At 37.3% G+C, this 27,565-nt stretch overlaps 1 protein-coding gene across 1 annotated transcript in view; it reads left to right on the top strand.

Annotated features, from left to right (window-relative positions):
- EFNA1 (ephrin A1) overlaps positions 1–10,095 on the top strand; it is a 19,474-nt gene extending 9,379 nt beyond the window's left edge. The window contains exons 2-5 of the mRNA XM_053703436.1: positions 5,433–5,728; positions 6,521–6,586; positions 8,253–8,303; positions 8,685–10,095. Coding sequence (XP_053559411.1) covers positions 5,433–5,728; positions 6,521–6,586; positions 8,253–8,303; positions 8,685–8,806 — 535 coding nt within the window. The 3' untranslated portion in view covers positions 8,807–10,095. The remainder of the gene's footprint in view (positions 1–5,432; positions 5,729–6,520; positions 6,587–8,252; positions 8,304–8,684) is intronic.
- The last annotated feature ends 17,470 nt before the right edge of the window (positions 10,096–27,565 follow it).

Here is a 27,565-nt window from a genome sequence, read left to right as displayed (position 1 = left end):
ATTCCCTAGTTTTGCATAACCAACACAGTTATATTTATATATTTTTTACCTCTGTGATTATCTTGTATCAAAGCCTCTGCAGACTGCCCCTTCATTTCAGTTCTTTTGACAGACTTGCAGTTTAGCCAATCAGTGATGGCTCCCAGGTAACTTCACATGCACGAGCAAAGTGTTATCTATATGAAAAACATGAACTAACACCCTCTAGTGGTGAAAAACCTGTTAAAATGCATTCTTAAGAGGCGGCCTTCAAGGTCTAAGGAATTAGCATATGAACCTCCTAGGTTAAGCTTTAAACTAAGAATACCAAGATACCAAGAGAACAAAGAAAAATTGGTGATAAAAGTAAATTGGAAAATTGTTTAAAATTACATGCCCTATCTGAATCATGAAAGTTTTTTTGGACTAGACTGTCCCTTCTTCTTCTGTTGAAGCCATTCCTTTGTTGATTTGGATGTATGCTTTGGGTCGTTGAAATGCTGAAAGATGAAGTTCCTCTTCATGTTCAGCTTTCTAGTGGAAGGCTGAAGGTTGTGTGCCAATATTGTCTGGTATTTGGAACTGTTCATAATTCCCCAAAGCATGATGCTGCCATCAGCATGTTTCACTGTGGGTATGGTGTTCTTTTGGTGATATGCAGTGTTGTTTTTGCGCCAAACATATCTTTTGGAATTATTGCCAAAAGGTTCAACCTTGGTTTCATCAGACCATAACACCTTTTCTCACATTCTTTTGGGACACTTCAGATGTGTTTTTGCTAAATTTAGCTGGGCTTGGATGTTTTTCTTCATAAGAAAAGGCTTCCGTCTTGCCGTCTACCCCAAAGCCCAAACATATGAAGAATACGGGCGATTGTTGTCACATGTACCTCACAGCCAGTACTTGCCAGATATTCCTGCAGCTCCTTTAATGTTGCTGTAGGCCTCTTGGTAGCCTCCCAGACCAGTTTTCTTCTTGTCTTTTCATCAATTTTGGAGGGACATCCAGTTCTTGGTAATGTCACTGTTGTGTCATGTGTTCTCCACTTGATGATGACCGTCTTCACTGTGTTCCATGGTATATCTAATGCCTTGTAAATTCTTTTGTACCCTTCTCCTGACTGATATCTTTTAACAATGAGATCCCTCTGATGCTTTGGAAGCTCTCTGCGGACCATGGCTTTTGTGTAGGACGCAACTAAGAAAATGTCAGGAAAGATCTACTAAAACAGCTGAACTTTATTCGGGGTTAATCAGAGGCACTTTAAATTATGGCAGGTGTGTGATGACTCTTATTTGACATGGTTTTTAATGTGATTGCTTAAAGGGACAGTCTACACCAGAATTGTTATTGTTTTAAAAGATAGATAATCCCTTTATTACCCATTTCCCAGTTTTGCATAACCAACAGTTATAATAATATACTTTTAACCTCTGTGATTATCTTGTATCTAAGCCTCTGCAAACTGCCCCTTTTTTCAGTTCTTTTGACAGACTTGCAGTCTAGCCAATCAGTGCCTGCTCCCAGATTACTTCACATGCACAAGCACAGTGTTATCTATATGAAATATGTGAACTAACACCCTCTAGTGGTGAAAAAACTGTTAAAATGCATTCTGAAAAGAGGTGGCCTTCAAGGTCTAAGAAATTAGCATATGAACCTCCTAGGTTAAGCTTTCAACTAAGAATACCAAGAGAACAAAGCAAAATTGGTGATAAAAGTAAATTGGAAAATTGTTTAAAATTACATGCTCTATCTGAATCATGAAAGTTTATTTTGGCCTAGACTGTCCCTTTAATTCTGAACACAGCTACATCCCCAGTTATAAGAGGGTGTGCACACTTATGCAACAACATTATTTTAGGGGGTTTTTTTTGTATTCTTCCCTCCACCTTAAAGATTTCAGTTTGTTTTTCAATTGAGTTGTGCAGTTTATAGGTCACAATAAAGGTGGAAAAAGTTCTGAAATGATCTATCTTTGTCTAATTTTTTATTTTTTTTACATCACAGAAACCTGACATTTTAACAGGGGTGTGTAGACTTTTTATATCCACTGTAGATAACATTGTACTCTTTCCCATGGAGTTGTGCAGGACACAACACTAATTGGCTAAAATGCAAGTCAATAGATTACCTTGAATTTAAGCCTCTGCAGACTGCACCCTTATCACACATTATCAATTGAGTACATTTTTTATTTTATTTTTCCGTTTAAATAAATGGCTGAATGTTATATATTTCCTCCCCCCCCCCCCCCATGTTAAAAATGTTTTTTTAGTTGCTGTTCTTTTTTTGAACAGACATTATTTCTAGAAGTTAGAGGCACATGAATCCCAACATTTTTTTCTTTCATGATTTAGACCGAGCATACAATTTTAAGCAACTTAACAATTTACTTCTATTATTAAGTCCTGCTTCATTCTTTTATTGTCATTTGCTGAAAGACCAGCAATAACAAGTGACAAAATGTGTGTATCAACAAACCAACCAGCAGTATAAATGGATCATCTACAAAACATTTATGCAACGAAAAATCTAGTGTACGTACAGTCCTTTTAATGGCGTTTTTATGATGTAATTTTAAATCACGCTGGTCTTTTTGTTATGCATTTTTTGTCCACCTTTATTTTTTAAAGACCACACTCTGCACAAGAGAATTTTTAATAGCCAAGTAAGGGTTTGTTTTTTCCCTGCTAGTTTGTGTGTGCGTATTGTCTGCAGTGTGTGTATATAGTGTTGTGCAATGGTTTTCATATGAAGTGTTGCATCGCATGCCAATGACAACAGAAATAGGGGTGTTTTTTATGATGGTGCCTTTCGCTGTAAACAAGTGGCACTTGTGCTTTTAGTGGACAGTCATTAGGATAAATTGAATTTAGAGAACAAAGGAATGCTTTAAACACATCCTTCCCTCTTTTCCAGAGACAATAGTGGTAATTACATGCTAGCACATTTCTGCAAACGAGTAATCTGGGGATGGTTAAAAAAAAAAAAAAAAATGCTGAGAAGCTCACTATTGTGCAAAGTATATGAGGTGTGAGTAGTCTGAATACAAAGACCAACTCCTGGCATGTAACATAGCCAGAATGTTACAGACACAATATCCTTTGTTAATCTAGGCCAATCCCATTCATTATTTTATTATTAATAATAATAAACTATCCTATTTTGTGGAGCTGATCCACATATGGGGTATTTCAAATATTAAATTGGTCCCATAGGATAACATAAATTGGGAGACATTTTCTGTTGGGTTTGTTGTTGTTGTGCTTTTTTTTTGTTTCTATTGAATCCAAGGTAAATGTGTAATGTATAGAAATGACGGCCCAATTACATAAAGTACATTAACTGTGTTTTGAGAGAAAAACTATTGGGGATTGTAAGTGAATAAGAACATCTGGTTATGAGGTGAAGTCACTTCTATATACGCTAATTACTACCACTGACTTTTGTTAGCATTGACCACCATAGGCCAAGGCACCACAAGGCTGCACTCTCCCAGCCCAACACCTAGGGCCCAGCACTTGGCCTCCTCCAGACTCTTGGCAGCGTGTGCATAGCTGAATAAGGATTAATATCTAGTGCCAGTAAATTATTAACTGGAGTACGTGCAGAGCCAACCAGTGTGAATACATGGAGCTTATCGCTTGGCATCGCTTCTCTCACTGTTTAAACGTTTTAACTCCTTTGTTAGTAGTTGTGTACAGCAATGTGCCAACCTGCACCATGTAGCTGAAATCCGTCAAAAGTCAGAGCTGTAAAATGGCGGCTTGTGGTCAAAGCTAAACACTGCTGTCTGCACCTTTTTGGATTGCTGCCTAAGATACACTATTCTGTAGTTTAACTCTAAAACAAAATAATTACTGTTCCCTTATACCATATCATTGTGCTCTAAAGAAATGCTATGCACCAGCCATTTTAAGAAGTACACACGGTCACTAATAAAAAATGTGAGGCAATAATAAGGTGGTGGATACAGGGCATTGCCTTAAAGTAGAGATGGTAAAGTGACAGTAAAACCCACTTCTTCTTTTTTTTTTTTTCATAATTCAGGCAGAGTCTACAATTTTAAACAACTTTCCAATTTACTTTTTTATTATCTACTTTGCTTATTTTTCTTGTTTTCATTTGTTGGTGGAAAGTAGCTGAAAGCCAATGCCAAGACCTATATGTGTAGCCACCAATCAGCAGCTTCTGAGCCTACCTAGGTATAGTTTTCAACAAAAAATTAAACAGATTAGATAATATAAATAAATTGGAAACTTATTTAAAATTGCATGCTCTATCTGAATGGAAAAAAAAATTGGTTTTCTGTCTTTTTCGGGGTTTTTTTAAACAATAATTGACATACTAAGCAAACTGTTATAGACCTGGATGAACAAAATGTATAAAATATAATATATATATATATATATTCCCCTTACCTCACTCACTGAAGGCAATTGAATTTGAATGCAATATACTAAAACAAAAATCAAACCAAAGAGGAAGAATAATGGGTTGTTTAAAACATTGTAACTTTCTTGGTTATGCTGTGAATAATGTTGCTTGGTTTTTGTTTTTTTTATATTCTGAATTCCCAGGTGCCTAAGCTGCTCAAAGACGAAGCTTGGGGGGCACATTAGGGCTAAGCACTTTCAATTTCATGCTTGGGTTAAAGGATTGGTAGTTAAATCCCCATTTATTTCCTTTGCCCCTCTCCAGGGGGAGGTTGTGGAGGGAGAGGGGCAGTCTCTTTTCATTAGAGGCAGCTTGTGCTTGACCTAATGGCACTAACAGCATGCAATGGAGACTCGCTGTCTGCGGGGTTCAGGGTTAACGAGGGTGCAACGATTAGCACCCTGGGCTAAGAAACCAACTGGTCTTTTTAACACAGGAGTGACAGAGTGTACATGTGACATAAAAACTTGGTCTTGCAGTTAAGTGTTATGATGTCAGACCTTACCTCCAAAATGCTTATAATCTAATGCTGAAGGGGTTTAGTGTAATCGTGGAAAGTACATTGTTACATGCTAGTGGTATGATCGGAAAGCCTGTTTGTAATGCTAGGCTCTGCCTTAACAGGTCCACACTATCTAGTGGTAAAATTGTCTAATAGTCTTTTCCCATGGAACTTATTTTAATGCTAGAATGGAAGACCACAACATATTGGAAGTCTGTATTATAGGCCATACTTTCCTGTTGAGCTTACAGCCTAGCATCTGGTTTAATAAGGTGCCAGGGTTTGTATTATTTGTTATCACAAAACTTGGTATTTTACAACATTTTTAACTGGCGTGTTGTGGGATAATGTATTTTGCTTTTGATAAATGGCTCTTTGTATTGTGTGCCTGTGGCTTATTATGTGTTTATCAGGTATGTAAAAATGTAGCATTTTATGCGTTGTCTGTTAAGCTAAAAGTGTGTTCTGGAATTTGTTCATGAAGTTTAATGCTCCTTATCCCTTTTTGCAGATTTTTATGGGATGATTATGCAGTAGAGGTGCGACTCAACGATTACCTGGACATAGTCTGTCCCCACTATGAGGATGACAGTACTTCTTCTCACATTGTAGAGCGTTACACGCTGTTCCTGGTAGAATATGAGGAGTACCAGACCTGCAAACCACAATCCAAAGACCAGGTCCGCTGGGAGTGTAATAAGCCATTTGCTCCACATGGACCAGAAAAATTCTCTGAAAAGTTCCAACGATTTACCCCCTTTACCCTGGGCAAGGAATTCAAGGAGGGAGGCACATACTATTATATATGTAAGTACTACAAGAAGAGTACTGGAAAGTTAATATGGGGAGGATATATATATATATATATATATATATATATATATATATATATATATATATATATATATATGTATATATATATATATATGTGTGTGTGTGTTTTATGGTGTTTTGCAAACATTTTATAGATATGTAATTTTATTTATATATAAAATAGTCTGCCTTTTTGTTGCAAAGCAAAATACCTACCTTTATCTGACACTCTCTCACACACACACACACACCAACACAGCTGTGTTGTGAGGAAATCACTGTCTGTAATCCCCTTGGCTTTGGAAAGAGATTGTTTGCTCATTTATGTTCATCCTTCCCAGGAGTCCTCCCTAGCTCTGGTGCTTGCACTGACACAACACACATCCTAACACATGCAAGGACACAACATTCTATGCAAGGTAAATTGCTGCCTGTCCCAGCATGTGTGCCAAGGTGTGTCCTGGGATACTGAAAAAGTTAATGCTTGCATCTCACTAACTTAGTGTATCTGAGGGGTCTGTTTGAAAGACAAGGAGACTGGGGAGATCTTCCTGCTGTAGAAAAACAGACCCTAACAAAAACATCTTAGGGAAGTAGAGAGAAGGAGGTGTTCCTGCCTGGATATTGTTTTCTGTGCAGTCAGGAAAAAACACAAAGCATTGTTTGAGCCAGGAAGCTCCCTTGGGGTCACATGTGACCCCTGAGTTGTCTGCTTTGCTGACTTGTATAGTATGGTTACTGTGGTTGTGAAGAGCAAGTTTTAACAGTAAACTCTTTATATTGCAGCAAAACCCATACACCATCATGGGGACTCGTGCATGAAACTCAGGGTTCATGTAGCAGGGAAAGCCAGTAAGTACATTTTTTTCTTTCTTTCTTTTTAATATACATTTAGCCATACTTTTGTTTCTTGACGTTCTAGAACATGATTTTATTGAAATATAAAGATATATTCAGCGGAAAGGCACTTTACTGTAATTTGAGTAAGGATTTTGTTTTTTAATTAAAAAAATAAAACAAAAAATTGCCTTTAATACCCACATAATCTCACTAAATGGGTGGCCATAATACAATTAGTTTTCAAAGTTAAATGGACAGGTATGATCAAAATTTAAACGTTGATGATTCAGACACATTCCAATTTTACTTCTGTCATATTTTTTTTTTGTTCTGTTGGTATCCTTTGTTAAAGAATAGACTTTGGAGCAGCTATGCACTACTGGGAGCCAGCTGAATATTGGCTAGATTACAAGTGGAGCACTATTTTAACATGCACCTGTAAATTGGCAAATTTGCCCTTTTACAGGCACACGCTAAATAACCAGCCATTACAAGTGGGAGCACTCTGTGCTAAGCACAATTAACTAGAGGTCAGACCTCTGGTAATGAAAAAAAATATTACTACCAAAATAAAGTGTACACTTAATTATATAAAATAAAAATATGAGCACCTTTTTATTTTTTTCACAAATTAACTGCACAAAGCAGTTATAATGGGTTAAAGTGAGAGAATGTGGGGTGTTAGAGAAAAAAAATGGCAATGAAAAGTGTCTTGCGGTCTATAGGGACTGTATTTCCACTGTTAATATATATGTATGCTTACAGGCTCTGTGGCACAATGGATAGAGCATTGGACTTCTAGTTGATTGTAGACAATATATGTGTGTACTTACATACATATTTATTTATGTGTGTGTGTGTGTATATAATATATATATATATATATATATATATATGTATATATAATTTTAATATGCCCCCCCCTGCGCTGTGCTAGGTCGTCTCGCGGCACCAAAACTAGGCTCCCCATTGGAGGCTATGGAAGCACATTCTCGCGTTCACATTGGGCATAACTTGTAATACCAGCACACATAGGTCAATATTGGGTGAACCAATGAAAAGAGGCCAGCTAGCTCCCAGCAGTGCATTGCTGCTCCTGGGCCTACTAGGGCATTTTCTTCAACAAAGGAAACCAAATGCATGCTCTCTGCATCATAAAAGTTTTAATTTTGACTTTACTGTCCCTTTTTAAAGGACCAGTCAATACAATAGATTTGCATAATCAACAAATGCATGATAAGAAAACAATGCAATAGCACTCAGTCTGAACTTCAAATGAGTAGTAGATTTTTTGTTAAATTGCAAAGTTACGTCTTTTTCCACTCCCCCTGTATTCATGTGACAAGCCATCAGCCAATCACAAATGCCTATACGTATATGCTGTGAATTATTGCGCATGCTCAGTAGGAGTTGGTGACTCCAAAAAGTGTAAATATAAAAAGAAATGTGCACATTTTGTTAATGGAAGTAAATTGGAAAGTTGTTTAAAATTGCATGCTGTATTTAATCATGAAGTTAAATTTTTCTTGAGTGTCCCTTTAAGGTATTTGATGCCAAAAATAATTCATAAATTGCAAGTTTTAAAGACATTTCTATTACTTATTTCTCATCGAATTTGTGTTCTAGAATTATACAAAATTTCCATCCACTTAACTGTATTTTTTTTTTTTTTCCACAGCTCAGCCGCCTGCAACAAACGTCACTCTCCTAGAAGCAAGGATTCAATCTGGTATGTACTTCTCACAAGTGCTTTTAGTTAGGGTGTAATGTAGAAACAAGCAGAATTTGAGGCTGCTCTCTGGCCTAGCACTGAATCCCGGGAGATCTCCGAGTACGGCACAAGCCCATTCTTCTTAATCCTTCTAAATCAGGAGCAGATGCTGGCCGCACACTGAGCATTGTACACTCCCTGCTCTTATTTCTACAGCACAAATAGTAACTTAATACAAGAAATGAAATTTGTAGACACTCTGTAAAATATTGAAAAGATAAGGATATTATAAAGACATTTTAAAGGATCTACTTTTAAACTCAAGACATGAAAAAACATCTGTACTACTGACGCGTTTTATCTTTTGTAAAGTGGCTAATGACTTTTCTCTCTTTCTAGATGAACCTGTTGAAGAATTACCTGGGGTTTTAAAGAGCATAGCTCAAAATTCTTCATCTAGCTGCATCTCCTTCACCCTCCTTTGCCTTTTGCTTCCTGTTTTGCTTCTCCTTGGACTCTGATAATATCAGATTATTGGAAACTCAGCCATAAAATGGTGAAGACAACAAGCAACATTGCTTGGGATCATGTGATTGGAACATCAGCCATACACTGGACACCTCCTTGATCATATGTAGATACAGCATAGAAATTCCAGTGTTTTTAATCAAAGCTTTAACAGATCTCATGGTCGGATGTATAACAAACGCACAACATGTGTATACTGTAGCATGGACCAAACCATGAACAATGGTGCACTTTGCAATCAAGCTGAATTCATCAGATTTCTTGCTGGCAGGGATATGTACTGGAACCTAAAGTCACTAATGTCTCTATGAGGATGGTGTCAGCAGTGGGATTTGTGCAGCTAACTTGTTCCATCAAAGCTGTTATGAAAACCCACTTGAAGTAGCAGTATTTTCTTTTTTGTATTCTGTTTAGTGCTATTGCTGGCAATGTTGGCACACACAGTACTTTATACATTGTGTACATTGTAAATAAAATGTATAGTTTATAAAGATATTTATAGAGAAAATATATATACCTTCAGTGGGCCTCTAAATTTCAATACTATTTTTTTTATTTTTTTTTTATGACGACCATTCAACTTTTTTTTATCCAGTGTGCCTCAATGTAGACCACTAACCTTAGAAGGAAAACAATGTATGGAAGATTATTAGATAACAACTGGAGGCCTCACAAATCTCCAACAAGACAGATTTAAAGTATTTGTCCTACCTTGGATTCCAGTGTGTGTGTGGGGGATACATTTTTTTAGAGTTCTATTCATTTGAATTTAATAGACAGATTAAGCACACTACACACACCCTCTACCTGGTCAGCACAGTAATAGTCATATAAAATAAGTAATTGCAATTTGACAGTGGCCATGGAATATCGGGAGGATCTTAACAGCCTCCTTTTGAAAGAGTAGATTCTCCTTCTTTACAATAAATTGTTGAATGGAATGGCTTTCTGTCTGAGCTCACTTATATTTATTACTCTAAGCTGATTGTACAGTAGGATGAGTGTGTTTGTGTTGTGTTACCCCAAAATCAGGCTGCAGATGTGTTAAAGCTACACACCACCCCCATACTCATTCTGTTACTAAACATCTCAAGGAAAAGTCTTAAAATCTGACTTGTTGGGGTACTTAAGTTGAGTAACACTGACCTACAACAACACCTGAAAGTAATCTTGTATTATATTTGTATAGAAAATAATGTAAAGATTTTGTAGAATTGTAAATATTTTGTAAAAAAAATTGTTTTTTTTGAATAAACACATTTTTTTAATACAAAGATAAAAATGGTCTTAATACAGATTTAATGATTAACATGAATTATGCAAATTACGGATTATACATTTTGCAGGGGGGTTGTGTGTTTATTTATTTTTAAATGAATCTATCACGGAATAGATGTTGCATACATAGGTATTCATTGCTCACAGCCTAATAGGGGCACCTCCAATTCCAATGATGGTGGATAGTGTTGATCAGCCTCAAATCTGATATGAAAAATGGGTTTTATTCTAAATCTATCAATGTATTTATTGTTTTATAATATTAAACAGTGCTATTACATTAGGGTATACATGAACCATAAAGGGTAAAGTTACTGTACCCCCCGAGGTGCTGTACAGGACAGATTGACCTGTGAGCTCACATACTTAGGACTGTACATGGGATGGAGGCAAAGAGCATCTGAGAAATATGGCAAAAGCTGACATTATATTGAAAAAATAAAAAGCTCTGATTTCTTTAAACCTTGAAAACTCTTGGATCATTTCCATTCTGTGATTGGAGCATATGCATGTATGCTTTCTCATTTGTTTACACCTGTGCTCCTGTGCAACCACAGATGAAGATACAGGTCTCACCATATCTTTGACCACTTTTGCAGGGGTTGAACACAGTATAAGAGTCATTTTATTTTTTACACTAGCCTCTTTTTTTTGTATTTGCCCACAAACAGACATGGATTTTGTGTGCTTGAAAGCTGAATGCAAGACTTACAGAGCAAGGCAGAAGTACCAAACTTCACCCATAAGGGCAAGTGAAGATACTGGTTTTATCTGCAGATGCCCAAGAAACCTTATGACTAAGACAACTACACCAAAATTGTTATTGTTTAAAATGATAGATAACACCTACTTTATAACATGTAAACCTCTAAATTTCTGCCTGTTTCTAAGCTACTACAGACAGCCTCTTTTATTAGCTTTTCGCAACAAGACACTGCTAATTCATGTGTAGATAACCTTGTGCCCAATCCTGTGGAATTGTGCAGGACACAGCAATAATTGGCTTAAATGCAAGTCAATAGATAATAAATAGCAATGTGATAAGGGGGCAGCTCTGCAGAGGCTTAGATAATAGGTAATCACGGAGGTAAAAAGTATATTAATATAAACATGTTGGCTGGGGAATGGGTAATAAAGGGATTATCTATCTTTTTAAACCAATAGAACTTTTGGATTAGACTGTCTCTTTTTTAAAGGGACATTCCAGCCAAAATTGGAATCCACTTGGATACATAGCATTTTTGTAATATACATGTGTTAGCAAAAAATGCTTCTAGTAAAAGTTATAGCTGTTTCAAATGTGTATTTAAAGGGATACTAAACCCAATTTTTCTCTTTAATGATTCAGATAGAGCATGCAATTTTAAGCAAGTTTCTAATTTACTCCTATCAATTTTTATTCATTCTCTTGCTATCTTTATTTAAAAAGTAGGCATTTTAAAGCTTAGGAGCCAAGCCCATTTTAGGTTCAGCACCATGGATAGTTTGCTTATTGGTGGATACAGTTAGCAAACCAATAAGCAAGCACCTGGGTTAGGTTTTCAACCAAAAATGGTCTGGCTCTTTTTACATTCCTGCTTTTTAAATAAAGATAGAAAGAGAACGAAGAACTTGATAATAGGAGTAAATTAGAAAGTTGCTTAAAATTGCATGTTTTATCTGAATCATTAAAGAAAAAATTTGGGTTTAGTGTCCCTTTAAATATGCACCAGCATTTTGAACACAACACTTGCTCTGAGAGCCTAAGGTGCTTGTACCATGTGGTAATGACTCAATTTGTTAATTACTGACATGATACAAGCACCACTGGTGATCGGAGCAACTGCATTATTTACAATAATGATGCACTGAGAGTATCTAGCTATGCTTCACATGCACGTGCTGAGAAAAACAGTGATAACTTTTACTAGAAGCTTTTTTGCCAATACATGAATATTGCAAATTGTTTCTATTCAGAGATGTAATTCATCTTGACCGGAATGTCCCTTTAAGCTGTAATTGGTTAGAGGGGCACCCACATGACAGTTCCTCCTATATAAATACTCCTATCCCACAAGTGTACTTATCTGCAGATGTGCACACACCGCACATATTGATAGGTTTTTCTATACTTACACAGTTCTCAGATAGTAATTGCTCCTCTATACACAGACCTGTTTCTTCTCAGTATGGTCACGTATTCCTTGTGTAAACAATGTTTGTGTACAGTAGAGCAATCACTGTGTGACGGATTGTGAGATAGTAACATGGTTGGCACAGAACAGTAAATGTTGTCACTTCCAGTTATCTGTAAGTACAGAGGCATAAACCCCATACCATGTGGTGTCTGTGTATAGACAGAGGAGCTCTCACTGTGCAAGATGTGAGCAGGAGTAGCTGTCAATCTGTGAGAAATGTGTGCAAGATGTGGTTATATGTGAATGGCCAGGTGTCAGGGGAAGCTTTACATAGGTGCTACAGAGCGGTGTTAATGTAGTGGGAAACAAGTCTGTGTGTGAACCATGCACTGTTAGTAAGGTTGTTTTAAATCAATCAGTATTAAAGGGATAGTAAACACCAAAACATTTTATTGTTTAAAAATATAGATAATCCCTTTATTATACCAGTTTTAAGTTATAATGAAACTGATCAGAAATTCACACACTTGTGCACACTAACATTTTATCTGTTATGGTAACGAGAGAGGCAGCAACATTTATTGAAAGGAGAACACCACCCCCAGGAATTTACAAATGTAAGTTATTTAGGTGGGGGGGTGCAGACAGATTTTGAAAACAAGACAGTCCTAAGACATGGCAGCCCCAAAGCTGAATTCTTGGGTCAAATTCTCCAGGGTCCATGGGAAAAGCAATAATATATTGTATTTTAAAGATGCAGAAAGTTTAGAACAGCTCACACCTGTATTCTTGGATCTAAACCATTAACTCTAAAAACACAAAGAAAAACTGACAAATTTCACAGTAAACTGTTAATCATATAGAAATTTAGAATTTCAGAATTTTTTTTTGCCCAAACTGAACCTCCTAACAAACAGATTTGAAGGGTCGCAAAAACGATTACACTTCACATTAGTGCCAAGTAGCTTTGAGGTATCCGCATCCCTAGAAATATATAATGAAAGGTTATTTTTAGACACTGTAAACCACTGCCAAAAGGCAATTATGGGGGTGGGAGACATGAAATACTTAAAGGGACATTAAACCCAAAACTTTTCTTTCAATATACAGATACAGAATACAATGTAAAAAAAGTTTCCAATTTACTTCTATTAACAAAATTTGCTTCATTCTCCTGTTATTCTTTGTTGAAGGGATACCTAGGTAGGATAGTGTTGCACATGCCTGAAGCACTACATGACAGGAAATAGTGCTGCCATCTAGTGCTACTGCTAATGTATAACATTGTTGCAAAACTGCTGCCATATAGTGCTGTAGACACATGCACACTCATGAGCTTACATCTCAGCTTTTCAACAAAGGATAACAAGAAAAACTAAGACAATTCGATAACAGAAGTAAATTGGAAAGTTATTTCAAATTGTACGTTCTATCAGAATCATGAAATACATTTTTGGGGTTTATGTCCCTTTAATTATCATTACAAATTTCAAAAGGAGTGCAGTTTATCGACTCCACATTTTTACCTTATTCATCTTTATTCCACTGATATTGGGCTAGATTACAAGTGGCGAGCTAATGATAGCACAGGGCACGATAAGCCAATATCCGCTGAACCACGCTAACATTGGCGCACAACTTGATATTGCAAATCCGTGGTAAATCCCATTTACCCAGAGAAGGGTTACTGCAGCCGCATCGCTCTAGCACAACCTATATTTTCAAATTACTATCATAAAACAAGTTGAAAGTTATAGGTTACGCTTCAAGCAAAAGTCAAAACTCGCTCTAGAATATTTAGTTGGACTTTAGACCCTGAAGTGTAAGGGTTAAAAACATCAAAGCTGTATTAATATAAACTATTACAATCATATATTATATATATATATATATATATATACACACACACCTTTTTAAAAGAAAAAAATAAACTTAAATATTGTAAAAAAAAATAAAAATAATAAAGGGGTATATGGCAAAGTGTTTGACTGGAACTGGGCTTCAATGTGTATGTGTGTGTATATGTGTATATATATACATACACACACACACACACATACATACACTTTTGAACACCTTCCCAAATACCTTTTAAACTGCAATATCATTTTTTACATGTTTTAATTGTTTCTTCAAGTTCTTTTTAACTATATATATTTACTATTATATATACTAGTGTTAAAGCCCATGTAATGGGCAAAAAATATGTAAGGAAAGAAATGTACCTTCTGGGAGACATTGTGCACTTTTATCTCAAGCACACACTCATAGCTTAAAGGATACTAAATCCAATTTTTTTTCTTTCATCAACTTCTATTATCATTTTTTTATTCGTTCTCTTCCTATCTTTATTTGAAAAAGCAGGAATAAAAGTTTTGGAGCTGGCCCATTTAGGTTGAGAACCTGGGTTGCGCTTGCTGATTGGCTAAATGCAGGCACCAATCATCAAGCCCTATCCAGGGTACTGAACAAAAAATAGGCCCGCTCCAAAGCTTTCATTCCTGCCTTTTCAAATAAAGTTAGCAAGAGAACGAAGAAAAATTGATAATAGGAGTAAATTAGAAAGTTGCTTAAAATTGCATGCTTTATCCGATTCATGAAAGAAAAATATGGGTTTACTATTCCTTTAAGGCCAGGTATGTTTGTAGCTTCCCAACTCCCTCATTTACCCTCCCTTTCCTCTGATCCCCCCCATCACTTGGATCTCCCTCATCCCCCTCCCTCCTTCTACCTCCCTGTGGCTCTCAACATTTTTTTTTCTGCAGCGCAGTGGTCCACCCGCTCCCGCCCCCTCCAGCGATGGGGCCTTCCACCTGCATCTCTCCTAACCCTCTTACGCCACCAACGATCTGCACCACCGCTTGCCCACCTCTGCACTGCCCCACTTTTAGCGAGATTGCGGCAGAGAGGAGGCACAGGACAGTAGCGCTGTACAGGGGTACATCATTGGTCCTCAAGGGCTAATGACCAGCGCCGTACAGGGTACAGCGCTGGTCATTAAGCCCAGGTATGTTTGTCTGACGCAGTCTCTATTGCGCATGACTGCGTCGTACAAACATACACTGGCCGTTTATTATATAGGATTTATATATTTTACAAAAAATATGTTCAGATATACTATATGTACTTAGCACAGTTGATCTAGCGTAGTGTCTGGTTATCGCGAGGAGCGATAACCTAATCGCCAATAACTAATAGGCTTTTTGTAGCGTGCACCATAGAAGTTCTGATATCCGAAGTCCTGAAGGTTAGCACACCTGACTTTCATTTTACTTTCAACTTGGAACAACGCACGCTTTTACAGCAGTACTCATTTTTCTACTTTAATCTCAGTTAGTTCTCGAGTGAAAACAAAAAAAATAGCACGCCACTTGTAATCTTGCCCCTTGACAGCTATTATTCTCTACTATCAGTAATGCCATAAAGTTTGCACAATCACACTCTTATTCTTGCAACAAGGCATGCTGGGTTCCTCCTAGTCATGCAGCGTATTCTATCATGCAGTGTCCTCTACCCATCTGATCCCTACAAATGTTTCCTTGTATACCGCCTATGTTTATAGCGCGCGGAATCTGTTGGCGCTCTACAAATAACCGATAATAGATATTTTTAAAAATGCAGGGAAATTGTAGTTCCAAGACATAAGGCTTGTGAAATGCCTAAAGAGCTGTGCAATGCTAATATGCTACAACACATGCCAGGAGACAACCCCTGCAACCCCCTGTAGTCTTCAGATTTTATACCAAATATAAAATCTGAGGACTACAGGATAGGACCTTGAAAAATGGACAATCCTTTAAAAAAAGAGGGCCTGAGATACCCAAGGAAAAATGTAGCAAGGAGGATACTCAGACAAAAGTAAAGGGGGCTCACAATCAAATTAAAAGGCCCCTAACCCTTCCATGCTCTAAGAGGGGGAGAGTTAAGGGCCTGGATTTGATCTAATACTACTAGAGGGCTAGATTAAATGCAGTTAACATGGTATTACTACAGAGGAATTATTTGGGTTGATATTGAGATGCCTTGTATCCTATTTCCCTAGTTTGTACATTGCTATAGATTCCTAGTGTCTAATGACCCTAAGGCTGACTTGTCTCTATTTCCCAGTTCACTAATTGCTACGGTTTCTTAGTCATCAAAGTCCCTCAAGGCTGGAAGACGTACTCACTGAAGATTTGGGACAAGGTTTGAAAGATTACACCATTAGAAAATGTTTTCCAGCATCTTCATATTTAGTGTGTGCTAATAGTCCAATAAGGTATTACATATGTTAGCTGATATAAATACAAAACCACCAAATCATTTTGATCAATTTTAAATACAAATTGGTAAGGCAAACTATTTCAGATTTAACTATATGTAGTTGAGCTTATCAAGCAAAAGAGCTAGCGAAGAATATCAAGGGCAAGGTGACATTTCTGAGTCTCTTTTACCAAAATTGCAGTCAAGGGGCTCCAATTGGAAAATGAATAAATGTTTAACCTATGTAGAAAAAAAGTTTTTTGTTTGTTTTGGACATTGGTTGAACGATTTAAGAGTTCAACTCTCAATATGTGACTAAAAATTCCTAAAAGAATGAAGTCAGAAATTCTGTAGTCTAGTAGATTTCTCTAGAGCTCTAGAGCTATTTTCTTGGTTTTTGGGGAGACTGGGTTTATACAGTTCTGCATTGCTGGTATTGTCAGCGATAAGCGGATTAATCATATACAATTTGTCATTTTTGAACACTATTACTTTCTATCCTTGGGAGGAAACCAGTTTACAGATTTAATACACCGTTTGTACAATAGTCAGGATTAGTTTAGCACAAAAACGGATCTTACTAAAAAAATATCTAACTACTTAAGTTTCATATTATTAGAGTTTGTTAACGATAAATAATATATTATAATCTGGACCAGATAACATTATACACATGCTAAAAAAACAATAAAAATGTGATTTCAATTAAATTTACAGTCTAGAAATAACATAATTTATGTAAGAAACTTACCTGAGTAAATTAATTTCTTTCATATTAGCAAGAGTCATGCCAGCTAGTGACGTATGGGATATACATTCCTACCAGGACGGGGCAAAGTTTCCCAAACCTTAAAATGCCTATAAATACACCCCTCACCACACCCACAATTCAGTTTAAACGAATAGCCAAGAAGTGGGTGATAAGAAAGGAGCGAAAGCATAAAAAATAAGGAATTGGAATAATTGTGCTTTATACACAAAAAATCATACCACCCACAAAAAGGGTGGGCCTCATGGACTCTTGCTAATATGAAAGAAATTAATTTATCAGATAAGTTCTCTACATAAATTATGTTTTCTTTCATGTAATTAGCAAGAGTCCATGAGCTAGTGACGTATGGGATAGCAGATACCCAAGAAGATGTGAAACTTCCACGCAAGAGTCACTAGAGAGGGAGGGATAAAATAAGACAGCCAATTCGCTGAAAAATTAATCCACTACCAAAATCAAAAGTTTTCAATTTTTATAATGAAAAAAAACTTGGAAATATAAGCAGAAGAATCAAACTGAAACAGCTGCCTGAAATAACTATTCTACCAAAAACTGCTTCTGAAGAAGAGAAAACATCAAAATGGTAGAATTTAGTAAAAGTATGCAAAGAAGACCAAGTCATTGCTTTGCAAATCTGATCAACAGAAGCTTCATTCTTAAAAGTCCAGGAAGTAGAAACTGAACTAGTAGAATGAGCCATAATCCTCTGATTCGGGGATTAACTTGACTCCAAATAAGCATGATGAATTCAAAAGCTTTAACAAGATGCAAAGAAATGGCAGAAGCCTTCTGACCTTTCCTAAAAACCAGAAAAGATAACAAATAGACTAGAAGCCTGTCTGAAATCTGAATAGCTTCAATATAATATTTCAAAACTCTTACCAATCCAAAGAATGTAAGAATCTGTACCAAAGAATTCTTAGGATTAGGACACAAGGCAAGGCGACAATAATTCTCTACTAATGTTGTTAGAATTCACAACTTTAGGTTAAAAATTTAAATGAGGACAGCAAAAACCACCTTATCCTGATGAAAAATCAGAAAAAGGAGATTCACAAGAAAAAAAAGATAATTCCTAAAACTGTTCTAGCTGAAGAGATGTCTAAAAAGAACAATACTTTCCATGAAAGTAATTAATGTCCAAAGAAAGCATATGCTCAAACAGAAGAGCCTGTAAAGCCTTCAGAACCAAATTAAGACTCCAAGGAGAGAAATTGGCTTAATGACAGGCTTGATACGAAACCAAAGCCTGAACAAAACAATGAATATCAGAAAGATTTAGCAATTCTTACTGTGAAACAGCACAGGAAAAGCAGAGATTTGTCCTTTCAAGGAACATGCAGACAAAACCTTATGAAGAAACTATAAAATCCTAGGAATTCTAAAGAATGCCAAGAGAATCTCATAAGAAGAGCATCATGAGATGTAAATTTTCCAAACTCGATAATAAATCCTACTAGACACAGATTTACGAGCCTGTAACATAGTATTAATCACTGAGTCAGAGAAACTTCAATGACTAAGTACTAAGCGTTAAATTTTCATACCATCAAATTAATATTTGAATTCTGATGAAAAAACGAATGTTAAATATAAGGTATGGCCTAAATGGAAGTAACCAAGCTTGGCAACTGGATAAAAACCTGTGTGGCATGCTGGAGCCACCAGCCACACAAACGATTGCTCTCTGATGATTTTGAAAAATCACTCTTAAAAGAAGAACCAGAGATGAAAAAATATAGGCAGATTGATAATTCCAAGGAAGTGTCAATGCATACACTACTTCCGCTTGAGGATCCCCGGACCTAAATAGGACCCTGGGAAGTTCCTTCTGTTTATATGAGAAGCCATCAGATCTATTTCTGGAAGCCCTCACATCTGAAAAAATTGAAAAACATATCTGGGTAAAGAGACCATTCTCCCGGATGTAAAGCTTGATTAACAGAGATAATCCGCTTCCCAATTGTCTATACCGGGAAAAAAAACCCACAGAAATTAGATAGAGCTGGATTTAGCCAAGCAATATCCGAGATACTTCTGTCACAGCCTAAGGACTGATAGTCCTACCCCTGATGATTGACATACACCATAGTTGTGACATTGTCTGTCCTGAAAAAACCTAATTTATGTAAGAACTTACCTAATAAATTCATTTCTTTCATATTAGCAAGAGTCCATGAGCTAGTGACGTATGGGATATACATTCCTACCAGGAGGGGCAAAGTTTTCCCAAACCTCAAAATGCCTATTAATACACCCCTCACCCACACCCACAAATCAGTTTAACGCATAGCCAAGAAGTGGGGTGATAAGACAAAAGTGCGAAAGCATAAAAAATAAGGAATTGGAATAATTGTGCTTTATACAAAAAAATCATAACCACCACAAAAAGGGTGGGCCTCATGGACTCTTGCTAATATGAAAGAAATGAATTTATCAGGTAAGTTCTTACATAAATTATGTTTTCTTTCATGTAATTAGCAAGAGTCCATGAGCTAGTGGACGTATGGGATAATGAATACCCAAGATGTGGATCTTCCACGCAAGAGTCACTAGAGAGGGAGGATAAAATAAAGACAGCCAAATCCGCTGAAAATAATCCACACCCAAAATAAAGTTTAAAATCTTATAATGAAAAAAACTGAAATTATAAGCAGAAGAATCAAACTGAAACAGCTGCCTGAAGAACTTTTCTACCAAAAACTGCTTCAGAAGAAGAAAACACATCAAAAGGTAGAATTTAGTAAAAGTATGCAAAGAAGACCAGTTGCTAGCTTTGCAAATCTGATCAACCGAAGCTTCATTCCTAAACGCCCAGGAAGTAGAAACTGACCTAGTAGAATGAGCTGTAATCCTTTTGAGGCGGAGTTTTACCCGACTCGACATAAGCATGATGAATTAAAGATTTCAACCAAGACGCCAAAGAAATGGCAGAGGCCTTCTGACCTTTCCTAGAACCGGAAAAGATAACAAATAGACTAGAAGTCTTTCGGAATTCTTAGTAACTTCAACATAATATTTCAAAGCTCTAACTACATCCAAAGAATGCAATGATCTCTCCTTAGAATTCTTAGGATTAGGACACAATGAAGGAACCACAATTTCTCTATTAATGTTGTTAGAATCACAACCTTAGGTAAAAATTTAAAAGAAGTTCGCAACACCCGCCTTATCCTGATGAAAAATCAGAAAAGGAGACTCACAAGAAAGAGCAAATAATTCAGAAACTCTTCTAGCCGAAGAGATGGCCAAAAGAAACAAAACTTTCCAAGAAAGTAATTTAATGTCCAGTGACTTGCATAGGTTCAAACGGAGGAGCTTGAAGAGCCCCCAGAACCAAATTCAAACTCCAAGGAGGAGAAATTGACTTAATAACAGGTTTTATACGAACCAAAGCTTGTACAAAAACAATGAATATCAGGAAGATTAGCAATCTTTCTGTGAAAAAGAACAGAAAGAGCAGAGATTTGTCCTTTCAAGGAACTTGCAGACAAACCTTTAATCCAAACCATCCTGAAGAAACTGTAAAATTCTCGGAATTCTAAAAGAATGCCAGGAAAAATGATGAGAAAGACACCAAGAAAACATAATTTATGTAAGAACTTACCTGATAAATTCATTTCTTTCATATTAGCAAGAGTCCCATGAGCTAGTGACGTATGGGATATACCTTCCTACCAGGAGGGGCAAAGGTTTCCCAAACCTCAAAATGCCTATAAATACACCCCTCACCACACCCACAAATCAGTTTAACGTATAGCCAAGAAGTGGGTGATAAGAAAAAAGTGCGAAAGCATAAAAAAATAAGGAATTGGAATAATTGTGCTTTATTACAAAAAAATCATAACCACCACAAAAAGGGTGGGCCTCATGGACTCTTGCTAATATGAAAGAAATGAATTTATCAGGTAAGTTCTTACATAAATATATGTTTTCTTTCATGTAATTAGCAAGAGTCCATGAGCTAGTGACGTATGGGATAATGACTACCCAAGATGTGGATCTTCCACGCAAGAGTCACTAGAGAGGGAGGGATAAAATAAAGACAGCCAATTCCGCTGAAAAAAATCCACACCCAAAACAAAGTTTAAATCTTATAATGAAAAAAACTGAAATTATAAGCAGAAGAATCAAACTGAAACAGCTGCCTGAAGTACTTTTCTACCAAAAACTGCTTCAGAAGAAGAAAACACATCAAAATGGTAGAATTTAGTAAAAAGTATGCAAAGAAGACCAAGTTGCTGCTTTGCAAATCTGATCAACCGAAGCTTCATTCCTAAACGCCCAGGAAGTAGAAACTGACCTAGTAGAATGAGCTGTAATCCCTTTGAGGCGGAGTTTTACTCCGACTCGACATAAGCAAGAGATGAATCAAAGACTTTAACCAAGAAGCCAAAGAAATGGCAGAGGCCTTCTGACCTTTCCTAGAACCGTGAAAAGATAACAAATAGACTAGAAGTCTTTTCGGAAATTTTTATAGTAGCTTCAACATAATATTTCAAAGCTCTAACTATATCCAAAGAATGCAACAACCTTTCCTTAGAATTCTTAGGATTAGGACACAATGAAGGAACCACAATTTCTCTACTAATGTTGTTAGAATTCACAACCTTAGGCAAAAATTTAAATGAAGTTCGCAACACCGCCTTATCCTGATGAAAAATCAGAAAAGGAGACTCACAATAAGAAGAGCAGATAATTCAGAAACTCTTCTAGCAGAAGAGATAGCCAAAAGAAACAAAACTTTCCAAGAAAGTAATTTAATGTCTAGCGAATGCATAGGTTCAAACGGAGGAGGCTTGTAGAGCCCCCAGAACCAAATTCAAACTCCAAGGAGGAGAAATTGACTTAATAACAGGTTTTATAACGAAGCCAAAAGCCTGTACAAAACAATGAATATCAGGGAAGACTAGCAATCTTTCTGTGAAAAAGAACAGAAAGAGCAGAGATTTTGTCCTTTCAAGGAACTTGCTGACAAACTTTATCCAAACCATTCCTGAAGAAACTGAAAAATTCTAGGAATTCTAAAAGAATGCCAAGAAAATGATGAGAAAAACACCAAGAAATGTAAATCTTCCAGACTCGATAATATATCTTCCTAGATACAGATTTACGAGCCTGTAACATAGTATTAATCACAGAGTCAGAGAAACCTCTATGACTGAGAATTAAGCGTTCAATCTCCATACCTTCAAATTTAAGGGATTTGAGATCCTGATGGAAAAAAGGACCTTGCGATAGAAGGTCTGGTCTTAACGGAAGAGTCCACGGTTGGCAAGAGGCCATCTGGACAAGATCCGCATACCAAAACCTGTGAGGCCATGCTGGAGCCACCAGCAGAACAAACGAGCACTCCTTTAGAATCTTGGAAATCACTCTTGGAAGAAGAACTAGAGGCGGAAAGATATAGGCAGGCATGATACTCTCCAAGGAAGTGACAATGCATCCACTGCCCTCTGCCTGAGGATCCTGGGAAGCTTCTTGTTTAGATGAGAAGCCATCAGATCTATTTCTGGAAGTCCCCCACATTTGAACAATCTGAAGAAATACCTCTGAGTGAAGAGACCATTCGCCTGGATGTAACGTTTGGCGACTGAAGATAATCCGCTTCCCAATTGTCTATACCTGGGATATGAACCGCAGAAATTAGAAAGGAGCTGGGATTCCGCCCATACCAGTATTCGAGATACTTCTTTCATAGCCAGAGGACTGTGAGTCCCTCCTTGATGATTGACATATGCCACGGTTGTGACATTGTCCGTCTGGAAAACAAATGAACGACTCTCTCTTTAGAAGAGGCCATGACTGAAGAGCTCTTGAAAATTGCACGGAGTTCCAAAATGTTGATTGGTAATCTCACCTCCTGAGATTCCCAAACCCCTTGTGCTGTCAGAGACCCCCCAAACAGCTCCCCAACCTGTCAGACTTGCATCTGTTGAAATCACAGTCCAGGACGGGTAGAACAAAAGAAGCCCCCTGAACTAAACGATGGTGGTCTGTCCACCACGTCAGAGAGTGTCCGTACAATCGGTTTTAAAGATATTAACTGAGATATCTTTTGTATAATCCCTGCACCACTGGTTCAGCATACAGAGCTGAAGAGGTCGCATGTGAAAACGAGCAAAGGGGATCGCGTCCGATGCAGCAGTCATAAGACCTAGAATTTCCATGCATAAGGCTACCGAAGGGAATGATTGAGACTGAAGGTTTCGACAAGCTGAAACCAATTTTAGACGTCTCTTGTCTGTCAGAGACAGAGTCATGGACACTGAATCTATCTGGAAACCTAAAAAGGTAACCCTTGTCTGAGGAATCAATGAACTTTTTGGCAAATGATCCTCCAACCATGTTCTCGAAGAAACAATACAAGTCGATTCGTATGAGATTCTGCTAAATGTGAAGACTGAGCAAGCTACCAAGATATCGTCCAAATAAGGAAATACCACAATGCCCTGTTCTCTGATTACAGACAGAAGGGCACCGAGAACCTATGTAAAAATCCTTGGAGCTGTTGCTAGGCCAAAACGGCAGAGCACAAACTGGTAATTGCTTGTCTAGGAAAGAGAATCTCAGAAACTGATAGTGATCTGGATGAATCGGAATATGCAGATATGCATCCTGTAAATCTATGTGGACATATAATGCCCTTGCTGAACAAAAGGCAGAATAGTCCTTATAGTTACCATTTTGAATGTTGGTATCCTTACATAATGATTCAATATTTTCAAATCCAGAACTGGTCTGAAGGAATTCTCCTCTTTGGTACAATGAAGAGATTTGAGTAAAACCCCAGCCCCTGTTCCAGAACTGGAACTGGCATAATTACTCCAGCCAACTCTAGATCTGAAACACATTTCAGAAATGCTTGAGCCTTCACTGGATTTACTAGGATACGGGAAAGAAAAAATCTTTCTGCAGGAGGATTTACTGGATACGGGAAAGAAAAAATCTTCTTGCAGGAGGCCTTATCTAGAAGCCTATTCTGTACCCTTGTGAAACAATGTTCTGAATCCAAAGATTGTGAATCGAATTGATCCGAATTTCTTTGAAAAATCGTAATCTGCCCCTACCAGCTGGGCTGGAATGAGGGCTGCACCTTCATGTTGACTTGGAAGCTGGCTTTGGCTTTCTAAAAGGCTCGGATTTATTCCAGACTGGAGATGGTTTCCAAACTGATACCGCTCCTGTAGGGGAAGGATCAGGCTTTTGTTCCTTATTGTCACAAAAGGAACAAAAACGATTAGTAGACCTAAATTTACCTTTAGATTTTTTATCCTGTGGTAAAAAGTTCCTTTCCCCCCAGTAACAGTTGAAATAATAGAATCCAACTGTGAACCATATAATTTATTACCCTGGAAAGAAAGGGAAAGCAAAGTTGACTTAGAAGACATATCAGCATCCAAGTTTTAAGCCCATAAAGCCTCTTCTAGCTAAAATAGCTAGAGACATATACTGACATCAACCCTAATGATATCAAAGATGGCATCACAAATAAAATTATTTAGCATGTTGAAGTAGATTAACAATGCTATGAGAATTATGATCTGTTACTTGTTGCGCTAAAGCTTCCAACCAAAAGTTGAAGCTGCAGCAACCATCCGCTAAAAGATATAGAAGGTCTAAGAAGATTACCTGAACATAAGTAAGCCTTTCCCTTAGAAAGGATTCAATTTTCCTATCTAAAGGATCCTTAAAGGAGATTACTATCTGCCGTAGGATAGTAGTACGTTTAGCAAGAGTAGAGATTAGCCCCATCAATCTTAGGGATTTTGTCCCAAAACTCTAATCTGTCAGATGGCACAGGATATAATTGCTTAAAACGTTTAGAAGGAGTAAATGAAATGACCCAAATTATTCAATTCCTGGAAATTACTTCAGAAATAGCATTAGGGACAGGAAAAACTTCTGGAATAACTACAGGAGATTTAAAAACCTTATCTAAACGTTTAGATTTAGTATCAAGAGGAACCAGATTCCTCCTATTTCTAATGCAATTAAGACTTCTTTAAGTAAAGAACGAATAAATTCCATTTGAATAAATATGAAGATTTATCAGCATCAAACCTCTGAAACAGAATCCTCTGAACCAGATGAATCATTATCAGAATCAGAATGATGATGTTCATTTAAAAATTCAATCTGAAAAATGAGAAGTTTTAAAAGACCTTTTACGTTTACTAGAAGGAGGAATAAACAGACATAGCCTTCTTAATGGATTTAGAAACAAATACTCTTATGTTAACAGGAAACACTCTGAGTAATTAGATGGTTGATGGAACAGCAACAGGTAATGTAGAATTACTAAGGAAATATTATCTGCATTAACAAGTTTGTCATGACATTCAATACAAACAACAGCTGGAGGAACAGATACCACAAGTTTACAGCAAATACACTTAACTTTGGTAGATCCAGCATCAGGCAGCGATTTTCCAGAAGTATCTTCTGATTCAGGGTCCATCGGAGACATCTTGCAATATGTAATAGAAAAAACAACATATAAAGCAAAATTGATCAAATTCCTTAAATGACAGTTTCAGGAATGGGAAAAAATGCCAGTGAACAAGCTTCTAGCAACCAGAAGCAAATAAACAATGAGACTTAAGACTTAAATAATGTGGAGACAATAATGACGAAAATTTTCAAAGAGAACAAACCCAGCTGCATAAAAAAACGTTCCTTTATTAATTTCTTGGTAAAAATGGTGATACACAGCAAAACAGTGGAAGGTGCTGAGGGCGCAGCACTGAACGGCTTACATGTTTCGGAAATGATCCGTAGTCATGAAGCATTTTCAGCCCCCGCGAGCCTAACAGCCCACAGGGAAAAAAGTCAAATTTTAAGGTAAGAAAAAAATTGATTATTCAAATGCATTATCCCAAATAATGAAACTGACTGTCTGAAATAAGGAATATTGAACATCCTGAATCAAGGCAAATAAATGTTTAAACACAAATATTTAGAACTTTATATAAAAGTGCCCAACCATAGCTTAGAGTGTCACAAAAATAAGACTTACTTATCCCAGGACACTCATCTACATGTAGTAGAAAGCCAAACCAGTACTGAAATGAGAATCAGTAGAGGTAATGGTATATATAAGAGTATATCGTCGATCTGAAAAGGGAGGTAAGAGATGAATTCTCTACGACCGATAACAGAGAACCTATGAAATAGACCCCGTAGAAGGAGATCATTGAATTCAAATAGGCAATACTCTCTTCACATCCCTCTGACATTCACTACACGCTGAGAGGAAAACCGGGCTCCAACCTGCTGCGGAGCGCATATCAACGTAGAATCTAGCACAAACTTACTTCACCCACCTCCACAGGAGGCAAAGTTTGTAAAAACTGATTTGTGGGTGTGGTGAGGGGTGTATTTATAGGCATTTTGAGGTTTGGGAAACTTTGCCCCTCCTGGTAGGAATGTATATCCCATACGTCACTAGCTCATGGACTCTTGCTAATTACATGAAAGAAATGTAAATCTTCCAGACTCGAAAATATATCTTCCTAGATACAGATTTGCGAGCCTGTAACATAGTATTAATCACAGAGTCAGAGAAACCTCTTTGACTGAGAATCAAGCGTTCAATCTCCATACCTTCAAATTTAAGGATTTGAGATCCTGATGGAAAAAAGGACCTTGCGACAGAAGGTCTGGTCTTAACGGAAGAGTCCACGGTTGGCAAGTGGCCATCTGGACAAGATCTGCATACCAAAACCTGTGAGGCCATGCTGGAGTCACCAGCAGAACAAACGAGCATTCCTTCAGAATCTTGGAAATTACTCTTGGAAGAAGAACTAGAGGCGGAAAGATATAGGCAGGATGATACTTCCAAGGAAGTGACAATGTATCCACTGCTTCCGCCTGAGGATCCCTGGATCTGGACAGATACCTGGGAAGCTTCTTGTTTAGATGAGAAGCCATCAGATCTATTTCTGGAAGTCCCCACATTTGAACAATCTGAAGAAATACCTCTGGGTGAAGAGACCATTCTCCCGGATGTAACGTTTGGCGACTGAGATAATCCGCTTCCCAATTGTCTATACCTGGGATATGAACCGCAGAAATTAGACAGGATCTGGATTCCGCCCATACCAGTATTCGAGATACTTCTTTCATAGCCAGAGGACTGTGAGTCCCTCCTTGATGATTGATATATGCCACAGTTGTGACATTGTCCGTCTGAAAATAAATGAACGACTCTCTCTTTAGAAGAGGCCACGACTGAAGAGCTCTGAAAATTGCACGGAGTTCCAAAATGTTGATTGGTAATCTCACCTCCTGAGATTCCCAAACCCCTTGTGCTGTCAGAGACCCCCAAACAGCTCCCCAAC

The sequence above is a fragment of the Bombina bombina genome, chromosome 1, assembly GCF_027579735.1.
Source record: "Bombina bombina isolate aBomBom1 chromosome 1, aBomBom1.pri, whole genome shotgun sequence".
Taxonomy (NCBI): Eukaryota; Metazoa; Chordata; class Amphibia; order Anura; family Bombinatoridae; genus Bombina; species Bombina bombina.
Note: the sequence above shows the minus strand (reverse complement) of the source record. Positions and strands in the feature narration are given on the sequence as shown.